Source organism: Hippoglossus stenolepis, chromosome 2 (assembly GCF_022539355.2).
Source record: "Hippoglossus stenolepis isolate QCI-W04-F060 chromosome 2, HSTE1.2, whole genome shotgun sequence".
Lineage (NCBI taxonomy): Eukaryota > Metazoa > Chordata > Actinopteri > Pleuronectiformes > Pleuronectidae > Hippoglossus > Hippoglossus stenolepis.
Window position 1 is genome coordinate 10588902 of NC_061484.1, and position 14270 is coordinate 10603171.

A 14270-nucleotide genomic window follows, 5' to 3' on the forward strand; every position below is an offset into this window, starting at 1 on the left:
TTTTAGGGTACTTAAATACTGTATATATTCTTGGCTCCTTTTAGGTTCCTTATATATGCATGGGTTCTTTTTAACAATTGTCAAACTTATTGGCAAATTGCAGGCCTTCATTCTAAATCAGCTCAAACTAAATATGGTTCAATGATCTTGCAGAAAAAGTCGTGTCTGTCTGTGTCTGTGTCTGTGTCTGTGTCTGTGTCTGTGTCTGTCTGTCTAACTTTACCAATGTTAACATGCAACACACAGATTTTTCACATGAAGTAGAAGTGAAGGTTTTTAATAACATTTTCTACTACATATTCTTGAAAGAAAACAGTACCAAAGATCGTACAACAAAACAAGTAGAAAAATAGGTTCATATAGCTCCAAACTACAACATATATAATACATTCTAACAATAAGAATCTTACATTCAAAAAATTCTGCAGACCACAGAGTAGCTTTTTCACATAGAAATACTTTTTGCAATGCAGGAATAATCGGTGTCATTTGCCAAGATACTGTGTTTGCACTCACAGTTTAGAACCAAAGAACAGTTTAGATCCAATCTACACAGACGTGGCATTCATCAGGGTCTCAAAACCAAAGGGAGAAACAATTTCAACACAAACAAATCACATGAAAAGACAGATTTGAAATCCAAAATATCAAAACAATCAATGTCTTTCAGATAATCCAATCAATTTCTATCAAATAGTAAAAAAAAAAACAATATTTGTAAAATAAAACTGAGAGCTTTATTTCTACATGTAAACTGTTCTGGTTCTGTAAGTGGGACTGGATGACTCCAGGATTTTCTGGACGATCATTTTGACATAGAAAAAGTGCAATAAAATACAATTTGTACAACTCCCATTTGACACACACTTCATTTCAGGAATGTGAGACCTTACACTCACTGACAGGGTGTCGAGGCACAGGCTTATAGCTCAAATAAGAACACTTTATTTCATAAACACACTATGATTGCAGGAAGCTGCAGGCTTATCACAGGGGTGGGTCTGTTTTTGTGATTTGTCAAAGCAGTCACTTTGGACGAGATTTCTTTGTTACAAATTCAAGAAGGTGGAGCAGCTCATTTGCAAGCCAAGATAGATAAAAAAACCCCAGCCATAAGTGCTTTTTTAAAAAATCACTTGTTTTGTTTCAAAGCAAGTAACAACGGACATGAAAACCTCGCAGACGCCCACAAGGGACTTGCAGGAGGAACCATCAGAGGCACTTCATGGGTAATTTGCATCATCGGTCAGTTGTTTCTTACTGTAACAGCATACTATTCAATACAGTACATGGAGACAAAGACATTCTGTGAAGCTCCCCTGAACAAAAAAGCCCACCCGCGCATATATTTATATCATACATTTATATAAAATACAGTGCAAAGTGTATGCTCGTGCTTTAAACGTATTTCCTTGCAGCCTACATAACATAGACTTTATAGTCTGCTTTTGGAAAATAAATAGTCTGCATCACTCTCACTTTCAACCACTCCCATGGATAATACAGCTTATTTTTACAGTGATATGTTCTGGCTGAACTGATAAGCTACTAAAATATCTTCACTTTCACTTACAGAGTTCCTGAATAAACACTTTTAGAGGTTTAGCTTCTCTTTGCCTGCTGCAACAATGAGAACATTTAAAGTATAACCTCACACCAAAACAGAAATGTTGTCATTAGCAATACACTTTTATCTACCATTGGTGATGTACATCATTATCAGTGGGGAACAATAAGAATATAATGAAGAAATAAATGCAACAACTTTGCAAGTGATGTACTGTTGGATTCATTCAGATTAATGGGTTTTGAGCGATAACAATTGGCTTCAGTAGGATCTGACCGGCCTTGGACAGATGTGTGTTTAAGGATAGACCATATGTAAAGATGGACGTGATGACTGCTCCCCAAAAGTGAAACCAAAAAGTGTCTTAATCGCCCCTGGTGGTGGCTGCAATAAAGGCAAAAAGCATGCCTCTTCCATGTTAGTGAATGGTACATGGACTAAATAAGTACACATCAAATACATCTCTTCTCAAAAATGGTTTCTGTCATTTTAGGTACTTCTTATCACACTGATGTTTATTCATTTGTTAATTTTCGAGGTAAGTTTTCTTAGTTAGTAATTTGATGCTTTAGAAATGGGATGAAACATCGTGATTGACAGCTGAGACAGACTCACGATTGGTCAGACATAGGACCTGGCTATCTCCTGATCCTAACTCTAAATATATATCTATAGCTCACAATGCTCAAGATGGCAGCGTTCATACCTGGGTTATTTTGGCTTAATGGACAGTGGGAGGATGTGGGGATGCTTCATCAATTTTTAAATACAGTCTCTGGTTTAGAGCAATGGTTCCCGACATTTTTGTTTCGTGACCTTGGAACAGGGTCAATGTTAATTTGATTCCCACAAAAAAAATGAAAATATGTGAAAAAAATAAAAAAAATAAAGGTGATTTGGTTTATCAGAAATAAAAATTGACGATGACTCTAACCATGTAGCATGAGGTCAGGGAATGGTTTGATCAGTCTGAAAATCATCAAGGGGATATATTTTGTAAGAACGGTTTCCCTCCGTCCAGTACAGTTCAGAATCATTGTCAAGGGACATTGAGGCTGCTCTGTAATCATGGTGTCCCAACATGTTATACCAAGACACTGTATGTTGGTCATTACTTTAATTTGTCACCATGTTGTGATGAGCAAACCAGACTTTAAACTTACATTCCGGTGAATGACTCATGACTGAATTTGTATTTGAAGTGATCCAAATCGTTCAAAGTCTTTTGGGGAGGAATAAAAGACAGAGCTCTTTATATTTGGGATTCACTGGTCTGCTGCCCACTTCTAGAGCCCTGAACAAACAGAAATAAGACACGTTAGAAAAATGGTGATATAATGTACATGTGTCTGCAGTGGTGGAAGAAGTATGAGGACTCAAGTAAAAGTAGCATTACCTCAATTTAATAAATATTTAACTAAATTAAATTGTTTTTATGTGATTGTTTATGTGAAGTACCTTGTAAGATAAAATACAGTACTCACATTTTTAAAGTATGGTATTAAAAGTAAAAAGTCGCCGCAATGAAACATTATCGTGCTAAACCTTTAATATCACAATTGTCATTGCTGCTCCCTTCATCTCGGTCAAACGTTTTCTTTTAATAAATACTTTAAATATAGATATACCTCTCCAATTATGGCAGGCACTGTCTTTTCTCGTCAATGTTATGTTTGCTAAGCTTTTTTAAGAATCATAGGTCCATATCACTATCGAAAATAAATAAATATAGACATACAATCCTCACACTTTTTCCGTCACACTTTGAATTAAGTGGAGTATGTATATGTTTAAGTAACAGTAGTTGAGTAAAAGTGATTATGCCTTGGAGGTGACAGAGTGGGTGTGATCACCTAATACTTACTTGTGACTGAGTACTGGAGGGATTGGTATTGCTGAAGTCTGAGTATTTCTTCTTCTGTGGTGTGCAGATGCAGGAGAGGAAATGTGCGTACTCCTCTCTCACCTGCAGAGGTCAGCAAAACATCAGGGGTGGAAACAAAAGTCCACTGCTAATCTACTGTCTGATGTCATCACTCGTTTTATACTTTATTTTTATTTATTTATCACATTAACACATTTAACAGCTCCCAGTTACACACACAACCACACAACCACACACACACACACACACACACACACACACACACACACACACACACACACACACACACACACACACAAACACACACACACAAACACTGACTCCCTTACCATAACCATCATCATAACTAACCCTTGTCCTAACACGACAACGCAACTTAACAATAAAACCAATTCTTGTGTGTCAGAGAGAATCTTATGTGTCCTACCTGCTTGGACAGCAGGCAATGCAAGATGAAGACCAGCGCCCCCTGCAGGCTGTTCAGAATAGTGAAGATATAAGCGGACACCGTCCTGGAATGTATGGTGCCTTCTTGGAACAGTAAGGTCCCAAACACCCACATGAGACCCAGTATACACATCTGGGCTATAGCTGTCACTGTGAATGCTCTGCAGGGGGAAAAAAGGGTGGATGTGGGCGGAAAGGGCAACAGAGAGAGAATGAAAGATATGATTATCATGAGCTCCGACACACTGATGACTCAGTCACCACTGCAGTGACTGGAAAACCCCCTGAAGAATGAAAGTGGGAAAAAAAGGGTTCAACAAAGTATCAACAGGACACAGACATTTCTTTATTTCCTGCCAATTGAACGTTTGTGGAAGAAAAGAAATGCTGTTTTAAAAGTGGTTTCTGGCAATGTACCTCACATGGGCTCTTTGCAGTAAGCTCTTCAGTGATGTGTTTTTGTTATTCCTATGAATAGCTATAAATATAATTTATTCTAATATACAGTGAAGAGAAATATATGAAAAGGGAACCATTAGGTTTTGATTTCAGTCCTTCGAAAAACATGAACTTTGTCTTTCTACAACTTCACCAAGAATTGACCAACCACAGACAAATCTGACATTTAGACCCGATGCATTTTCTTTTCAATGACATAAATCTGCAGTGGCCCTGAAGTGCCCTGAAGTTCCTCAATCTGATCAGAGCCTCAATAGTGGGTACCCCCATGCTGTTGTGTTTTTTGATGTTTTCTTATTTTCCATTGTAATTTCTTATCTGCCGTTGGTTTTATATTTGTCGTTGTGATTTGTTGTTGTGTTTTGTGGTATGTCGTTGTGTAGTTGTATCCCCATTAGAGGGCAGAGGAAAATGGAAATATTCCAGACGTTCTTTCCATCCACGTATTTCTCAGTTCCTTTCTTAAACGTAAGTTTTAAATTACAGCAGCAAGGGAGGATGCACAAAAAAAACACTTTGACACACACAGGAAAACAAACAGAGGGACTCACTTGATTTTGTTTAGCTGGGAGAGTTCTGGGTTGAGGCTGGTGAACTTATGGGCGAGCTTCCAAACAGTGATGATGAAGAAGAAGACATTGATGACGATGATGAAGCACACAGGGCCAAGGAAACTCCAGATGAGGCCGTCCTCTAGAGACAGCCAGCAGCTGGTTAGAAGGAAGGAAAAAAAACATGTGCATGATAAGGTTTTCTGTACATAACAGACAGATACCAGCAGGTCTATGTAATCCACTGATGTAATCGCTATCACACAAGCAAGATGTGCAAACACACGGGCACACGCAATTCCCTCTTTCTGTGTATCTTCTCTGGCTCTCTCACACACACCATACAGACCGAAATTATCTTTTTCTTCACAGACTCACAATTTGTCGGTGCCGTATCCTTTTGGTCTAATGATGGCAGATATGATGACGATAACGAGGGGCAACCCGTAACCGGCGAGGAATAGGTACAGGGGTCGGATGGTGGCATTGAACACCAGGACCACCATTCGGTAGAGCTGCACGCCTTCCAGCAACATCCAGGTGAAGACTCCCAAGAAGAGGTAATGGAGCATCGCTGCAACAAACCTGCAGCCGCCCTGTAAAGTAATGTGACAACATGAAGAACAACAAGATCAGAGCGGAAGGAGCACCAGATATAAAAGGCTTTGACATGGCATCTACTGCTGATGTGATAAAGACAATACTTGTCTCTATGACTACGTTAACAGCTTTTTGTAATGATTAGAAACTAATTCGATTAAACGGTCAGTGCGGGAAGAAGTGGTAGAATTACATAAGTATCACACATTTTAAAATGTTTAGCACTCAAACATGCTATTAGTAAAACAGCAGCAGTATAATTATAACCAAAATTAAAGTTTGAGCCACAGTTAAATATTGTAACAGGTGTTAATTATAACTACATGCTGTTATATGGTTTAATGAAATTGTTCACATATTTTGTATGTAAAATACTAAAGTAACTGTACACAGTTATATTTCCTTCTGACATATTGTGGAGATGTGGTGTTCCTCCAGGGTCTGTTTGTGGCCCTTTACTGTTTTCAATTTACATGTTACCATTGGGTCAACTTATTAGTAGCCTTTTTACGCAGACACAAGTCTACTTATCCATAAATCTATCTAACCTCGCCTCAGCTGCCTCACTGGCATCTAGTCTCAACACCTAAAGTCATGGATGTCCTGTAACTTTCTAATGCTTTATCCAAACAGAACTGAAGAGATGGTGCTTGGACCTAAACCACACAGATGGTGTATTTCAGGCGTGAGTTTCTCAGGGTCTGCAGTGCACCCATGAAATTTGGAAGTAATCTTTAGTGACCTAACGTTCCAAAGATATTTTAATAATATCACCAAATCACTAATCAGTCAAATCAGGAATATTGACAAGATCAGATTACTCCTTTCATTCAATAATGCACAAATTGTCACTCATGCCTGTGTCCCCAGCCTTTTAGATTACTGCAACTCACTGCGCCTCCAACCTGTGCAACACACTGTAGCTAGGGATCTTTCAACAAGTCAAAAATATGATCACATCTCATCCATTGATTTTAAAATGTCATTACTTTTTTTTAAATCCCTTGCACCACTTTACTTAAGACCTTCTCACCCCCAGCTCGTAATCTTTGTTGTGCTAACCAGCTCTTTGTACCCAGGGCAAGACTAGAGACAGAGGGTTAGGGCTCAACAACCTCCCTTTGTCAATCAGACAAGCCACCTCATTATCCTCTTTGAAATCTTTATGAAATGCCTTTTAACAAGACATTTGTTTGTTTTATTGCTTTCTTTTATCCATTGTCTGTTGCATTAACTTGTTATGATTTGTAATTGCACTGGAAGCATTTTCTGTTTTTATGTCTGTGAAGCACTTTTTATACCTGTTTTTTTTTTTTTAAGTGTTCTATAAATAAAGTTTATTTATATCAAATATTCAAGTAAAGCACTCTAAAACTGTAATTATGTTAACCTTACACCACTGGATAATACACAGCTATTATTTTTGGCCCATTCAGGATCAAACTCCTTGTATTGCCCATTTTCGGATATTTAATTTTATTGTCTGAGCCTCAAGTATTTTTTCTTGTCTTTTCTTTGCCTCTAGACTAACACAATATTATTTCACTGTAATAGGACAAGAAGACATGGTTGAGGTTTGTTACAGAGTGGCTGGGATATTTATGGAACAGGAAGGTGAGTGGAATAGGTCAACCCACTGTAAACATTTCAATTAAACTACATTTTTATTAACGATAGGATCAACAGTCAGACTATTCCTCCACGTGATGAAGTAAATATTTGCTTTTACGAACATACCACAGGCTCAGTTTGTGAAATGCCAGCCAGGAAGATGAGGTCAGCCAGGAAGAGGCAGATACAGAGGTGCAGGTGGATGGTGGTGCGGGTCCCTTTGATCGAGCGGCAGAACATGAACGTCAGGATGCTCAGCAACAGACACACGATGGAGATGATCAGCGCGATGTTGTTCACCAACAGGAGCCCAAAAGGTTCCTAGAGGAGAAGACATGTCAGATCCCGATGTGACTAACTAGACTCATGAGGTGATGATTCACACATTTAACAGCTGCAAATAGAAACAGGGCTTGTGAGAGTGATGTCATGATTCTGTTCCTGTGTTCAGCTTTTGAAAGACTTTTGATTTCTATTTGGACCCTTGGAGGAAACTTTTTTAGGACTTCTGATGTGTTTGGAACTTTTTCTGGACTGTTTGATTTCTTTGTGAATCTTCTGTTTATGGCCAGCGTAAATGTGTGGTGGTTAGCACTGTCAACTCCCACAGTCCAAAGACATGCATATTGCAGCTAGGATTCATTGGACTCTCTAAATTGACTGAAGGTGTGAATGTGAGTGTGTCATTTTGGTTTGTCCCTGTTTGTCCGGCAGGGACCTGTAAGTCCTGCCAAATGTCAGCTGTGATTGGCTCTAACTCTCTTTTTGACCCTGAAAGGACAAGCGGTATAGAAAATGGATGGATGGATCTTTTGTTGGACTCTTGTTTTGCTGATGGACTTTTTGTTGTCTTTCTATGTCTTGGCTTTTAGATGTATGTCTCGGTTCTTTTGCACATTCATAGAGATTTCCTGTTTTATCTTGGTATTTACACCTGTGTCATATTTCAGATTATTCACTTCCTGTCTTTGTCTGCATTCTCGCCTGTGATTGATTACCTGCCCTGCCTTGATTAGTTGTACCTGGGTCTACTTTGTATATTTAGTTTCTGTGTTTCCTTTTGTTCAGTACGAGTTCATCTTGTCAGTTTCTCTGTCAGTGTTTTCGCTGTGTATATTTGTGAGTTATTTACCTAAGTCAAATTAAAAACTCTGTTCTTAATCTTAGTTCGTAAGTCATATCTGCATTTAGGTTTTCACCTGATTCTAGACTTGACAAGTCATCAGTGTTTTAAACAGCAATTTAGCCCATTTTTACCTCTGCCAAGGAGATTTTCATTGGCGTTTGTTTGTCTGTTACCTAGCACCATTGCACAGAAACTACTGGACAGATTGCTACAAAACTTCGTGGAAGGATGTTGTGTGGGTCAGGGAAGAACCCATTAAGCTTTGGTGTAGATCAGGATCAGGAGGCAGATCTAGGAATCTTTTTCTTTGCCTTGAACATTGTGAGATAGGGCATTTTTTGACCTTTTCACAGATTTTCCAAGGCACAATTCATCGATCTTGATGAAAAAAAATGGGCACATTTAGGGACTGATATCTATGAGTGTGTTCAAGTTGGTGCAGCTTGATTGAATTCAAGTAGACTGTTGGCTGTTGGCCTTGATAGTGGTAATGCGCTCTACTAAGTGCACTTCTTGTTGAAGAGGTTTTCAAAACATTGGTTTGTGTCTGCTTTACCTCAATGGGGTACAGGGCCATGAGCACAGCAAAGCTACTCAGATGTTCACATGTACACACAGTGTGTGTGGCGTTGGAGTGATGTTGATAGCAGCCATCTGTGGACCAGGCCTCTCTCTCATTCCAGTAAGCACAGATGTACCTCACCTCAGGGGACTCCTCTGTGTCCTACACACAAAACAAAACCAATATGTTTGTTTTATTCAGAGCCTCATATTTTATTACTCATAATTGTTTAAAATAAATAACACTGATAGAAGAAGGGTGACACGTGAAAGACTGGGACAGGTGGAGCTACCTCTAAATGTCTGAGTGTGATGTTGACAGAGCGGCTCAGATTCTGAGTGGAGGGATTAGAGACCACGACAGACACAACTCTAGAGAAGATCTGGAAGGACGGAGCCACGCCATCTTTTTCATGTCCTTTGAGCTCCTCAAAAGACCTGTTCCCTGAGATCTTCAGGTTCTTATAGCTCAGCAGTGCAGCCATAGCAAAGCCTGTGAAAATCAAAAACAAAAAAAATGGTATTTCATAAACATGGAAGTCGTGACTTATTTGACTAAACGAGAGAGGAGAATAGTTTACCAGGGTATGTTCCTGTCCCAGATGCTGTTTCCCAGTCGGTGTCGAGTGTTGCGTTCTCATTGGTCAAATGGATCGTTCCAGTGGGTCGTGTGCTTCCCCATTGAACAGCAATCTCTACCTCTATTCCATCAAACAACTCATTACAAATAAGCCTGCACAGCTGAAATAAGCTTCCAGAAATGTTTCCACTTTCATTCATTCATTTATCATTAAAGTTAGTGGCTCGTGTGATTTTACTCGTTCTAATATGCAGAGCTGTGCCAATGGAGACTGTTACCTGTCTCGGTGGTTTCTATCTTGGTGTAGTTGTTTTTGAGCTGAGGACCGATGAACATGATGGAGTTTTCCACTGTGCCAAGCAACACACTCACATCCTCAGCGCTGTCTGGACGACCAGGGGACAGGACGGCCACGGTGGCTGTGAAAAGTTTCTGTTGCAGCACAAAGGAGAGGTGGGGGGGGGGTTAAGAATATTGCATGTATTTGTGTGTGTGTGTGTGTGTGTGTGTGTGTGTGTGTGTGTGTGTGTGTGTGTGTGTGTGTGTGTGTGTGTGTGTGTGTGTTTGTATCTGATTTACTGACCTCCAGTAGCGCCTCTCCGTCAGCCTTCTCTCCACCATCACTTTGATTGGACAGAGCCAAACAGCTGTTTCTCATCATGGACAAAATCTTTGCCAAGCCTCCGAGCGACTGAGAGAGAGAGAGAATAATAAGAACATTCAGCCCTATAGTAAACCTCACATACACTAAACCCTGCAGGGCCACAGGGTGGTCTAACTAATATTCAATAAAATAAATGCTGATTAGCAGGACACTTGACCTATGGGATGCTGGACTATCGCTAACCCTGCATTTAGAGTTGCCTAAAGGAGGACGAACGCAAGAATAAATCCAGGATAAAACCATAAAACATTTTATTTGTTTATTGACGTTGCAGTTTTACATCATGCCACGTGCAGCTTACCTGTGTAGGTCCACTATCAGCACTGAAGCCATCACATTTAAGCTCTGCAAACAGGGAAACATCACATCAAAACATGTGATGCTTCATCACAGTATGTACAGAAAGTAGAGGAGCGTTGATACCATTCCTGTTGTCTTGTTCGGCATAAACCACAGAGTATTGTGACTCAGATAAGTCACCATGAAAAGCAGTGTAAAGGCAGGGCGAGCATTCACAGCAATGAGGAAACTGTCTAAAGAAGCTTATGCGAGGAGGATGAACAAGTAGAGGAACAGTGTACGCCTACACTAACCTGAACACGGCGTCCTTTTGTTGCCGTAGTTGGTGTATCCCTTTTGACACTGGCACAAGTAACTCCGATCACCGTTCGTACACGTGCCTTTCTCTCCGCAGATGTTGTCTCTGTTAATTTCAGCTTCCTCACATGTAATTATCTCTGTGAAAGGATAATAGAAACAGTTCTGAATATAACATGTATGGCTTTGGTCCATAATGGAACAAACATCAAAGTATCTGAAGCAGGGTGGTGAAGGAAGGAGATGTCTTTGTGGTTGAGACACTTTTTAAATCTTGATTGAAAAAATAATAATGCAGGACATTTCCAAAAATCTGCTCCGGGCAGTCAGATTTAAATTTTTGGAAAGTTTCCTCAGGTGGAGGGAAGCTATGGGCCCCTTGATTCTTGAAGAATTAGGCTATTTTCAGTTTTATTTGAATGAAAAGTTTTTATATAAAATCACGACCTTGTTGTCACAGCAGTTGTTCTTACTAGGTATCTTAGACTAGAATTGCTATGTACTTAGTAGAGCTATTTAAGATGACATTATTACTACATGTATGTAGAAAAAATGAAAAATGAAAACTTGGAAATATTAGCAAAAAGTCCCACTTCTAATTTGAGGAGTTTTGCTGAGTGGGTGACTAATATTTTTCCTTTTAGTTTGGTTTTAATTTCTCAATGATGTGAAAATGGGGTGAAATGTCATAATTGACAGCCGAGACTGGCTCGCGATTGGTTGAATCACGTATCAGTGTGACCTCGCTATCGCAGCTTCTGTATTCTCTATACTGCACAGACTCTGTCCTCGGCAGCGTTTGTTTCCGTGATGTTTTAGCATAATTTCTGGCTAGTGGGAGCAAATTGACATGTGTGGACCATCTTAATATACAGTCTATGGTAGCAACACAAAACTGTAAATACTCACCTCTGCACTTTTCCGTGCTGTTTTGGGGGCTGACGTAACCAGACTGGCAGGTGCAATTGTAGCTCCCAATCCGGTTAGAACAGTTACCTGCACTGCCGCAGATTCCAACTTTATCGGTACACTCGTTGATATCTGACAGAGTGAAGATGGTGGTAACAATGAGTATAGAGAAGCAATCAGTGGATGCACACACACACACACACACACACACAACACACACCTTTGCACTCTCCACTCGTCCCTGTGAAGTTAACGTTCCCATGTGTGTTCTTGAAGCCTGATAAGCACTGACAGTAGTAACTGCCATTGGTGTTGAAGCACCTTGCGTCTTTTCCACATGGTCCTTGGACTTCGTCACACTCATCAACATCTATAGATTTGAATACGAAAACAGGAAGCAGAGAGGACAATACATCAGAAAACATGATATTTTAATCAATCTCTCTAATCAGCATTGTTTCTTCTACCTCCTCTGTACACCATGATTACCAGTCCCAAGTTACAGCACTGCCATCAGGGCCAGGAATTTGCATTTCTTTTAGCTGCTTGCTTTTGAATTGCGCTGATCTAGGAATTGAAACCTCCTCTACTGATGTTTTCATTGTAAATTGCCCTGGAAAAGAGCATTGCTACAATGCCTAAAAAAGGAAATAACCAAGTTGAGTGGCATCAAAAACACTTATTTTCCTGGTTAACTCCAGTGACAGAAGGGGTGGTTAAAATCAGAGGTCATAGCAGATTATTACCAACACATTCCCGCCCTTTGGTGTTGTAACCATCCCCACAGTGAGAGAAACATTTCCCCAGCATACACGTCAAGCCTGCAGGGAAAGAGAGAAAGGCCAGTTAGTTTCATTTTACAGTTGAGGGAAACGCTGACAATGATGAGGACGACATGGTAGTTAACATCTGTCAAAAGGGAGGTTTGCAAAGGACACTTCTATTTGATGAGAACTGGCCTTCGGAGAAGCCCAAGTTGCAGCACCTTGAGTCGGCCACTTTATAAAAAACTCCACACTTCCTCATATTCGCCCCTGCACATCGAACTGTCTGTACACACTGTGACTGCTAAAAATATTACAAAACATCCTGAGAGTTCCTTCATGGTCAACAAGAGATCACCTTGGTCACCATGGGGCTCCCAAGAATCATCCTTTAGATCATCAGCCCCTATAGGATGGAAAATATTTGTAATTTTTTTACCCAAGGAGGACAGCGGTGGTGACCTTGGATTTACAGCAACTACTGTGTTCCCAATAATCACAGCAAAAATAAACAACACATCTTACAACAAGCATATTCCACTTCTCAGCCACTGCTCCTTGTGCTCAGTATGTTCACAACACTCCACGCCGCTAAACACCTCTTTGTTGAGGTGTTGCTAATCAACAGCATGATTGTGGATTGAGTCAGGGGGCATTTCAGGGGCCCCCTGACTCTGCCCCTGAGTCACTGTTGGAATTTACCATGTAGCCGAATGCACGTGTTTGTGTGTCTGTGCTGTGACATGACTGACAGTCTCTCTCTCTCTCTCTCTCTCTCTCTCTCTCTCTCTCTCTCTCTCTCCCTCCCTCGGCTCCCGCTACATATGCTCCCTGGGGATCGAACACAATAAGCCCTCTGTTATTGTGTGATGAGGCCGGAGCACCCACAGTAGCACCACTTTACCAAAACCAGACAGAGTGCGTCTGTGACCTCTGTAAAACGGTGTGATTGAATCCAACTCTATGACCACACAACTGCAGACAGACACAAGGCCTGACTTCATGTGACGTTTCATTATTCAGCGCGCACAGTGGTGAATAAGAATAGTTTGTCTCTCACAGAAACCGTCTCCTCTGCCTCTGTGTAAGCTGTATACGCTGCACTTCCCTCGGTCTGTCCGTCTTCCTGTTGCTTTACATTCGGGCCTGACAGAAAGTGAAGGTTTATAAACTCACTTCTCCCTCTGTGATCTCCAAAAAGTGATTCATGCTTTTACTACACCTCAGCTGGCTTTCTGTGAAGCTGTGTTTACATGGCCGAACCAAAACATGATCGCTCACTCTCAGGGTGTTCAGAAGGCAGCTGCCGGACTCTTGACCAAATCACGTACGCAAATCACATCTCCCAAATATCAGCTTCCCTTCGTTGGCTGCCTGCGTGTTTTAGAATTGATTTTAAAATATTGCTGTGGACCTTCATGGCACCAAGGTTTGGCACCAAGCTACTTGACTGAGCTTCTAAATCATTCCTCACCAATATATAATGATGAGGCCCTGTTAGACTCGGTAAAGACTGACCAAAGGTGACAGGGACGAATAGTTTAACTGAGGAACTCGGAACTAAAACTTCCCTGTTTTTAAAGAGATGATTTAAAAACAGGGAAGTTGGCTTTTACGTGATTGTTTTTACCTATTCTATTTGTTTCTTTCAGCCTGTTCATTTGCCACAACTTTTATTAGTTAATTTCTTGTCTTTGATTTTAGAAATTGTATCAGACTTTATAATTAGCTGTCTCCAATTTTGAATCTTTTATTATGATTAAATCATTTAAATATGTTTTTGAATAATAATAATTTATTATTGTTATTATTCTAATTGTCTTTAATGTTGTGTAATGAAGTTCAGTGTTGAATTGTAATGATAATAACTATTATTATTATTATTAATACTCATTTCAGAAATTAAGGTCATTTTTGTTTCTATTGATCTTTGAAAAAACGGTTCTGAA

General features: G+C 40.1%; 1 protein-coding gene across 1 annotated transcript in view; it reads right to left on the bottom strand.

Moving 5' to 3' along the window:
- Positions 1–261: 261 nt before the first annotated feature.
- The window catches only part of LOC118121325 (adhesion G protein-coupled receptor E5), a 15774-nt gene continuing 1765 nt past the window's right edge, over positions 262–14270 (bottom strand). Inside the window, exons 2-17 of the mRNA XM_035177130.2 lie at positions 12304–12378; positions 11778–11927; positions 11558–11689; positions 10645–10788; positions 10353–10396; positions 9971–10078; positions 9666–9819; positions 9389–9508; positions 9101–9300; positions 8803–8970; positions 7247–7441; positions 5288–5505; positions 4910–5068; positions 3880–4060; positions 3432–3533; positions 262–2861 (exon numbers count right to left, since the gene is read on the bottom strand). Coding sequence (XP_035033021.2) covers positions 2820–2861; positions 3432–3533; positions 3880–4060; positions 4910–5068; positions 5288–5505; positions 7247–7441; positions 8803–8970; positions 9101–9300; positions 9389–9508; positions 9666–9819; positions 9971–10078; positions 10353–10396; positions 10645–10788; positions 11558–11689; positions 11778–11927; positions 12304–12378 — 2192 coding nt within the window. The 3' untranslated portion in view covers positions 262–2819. The remainder of the gene's footprint in view (positions 2862–3431; positions 3534–3879; positions 4061–4909; positions 5069–5287; positions 5506–7246; positions 7442–8802; positions 8971–9100; positions 9301–9388; positions 9509–9665; positions 9820–9970; positions 10079–10352; positions 10397–10644; positions 10789–11557; positions 11690–11777; positions 11928–12303; positions 12379–14270) is intronic.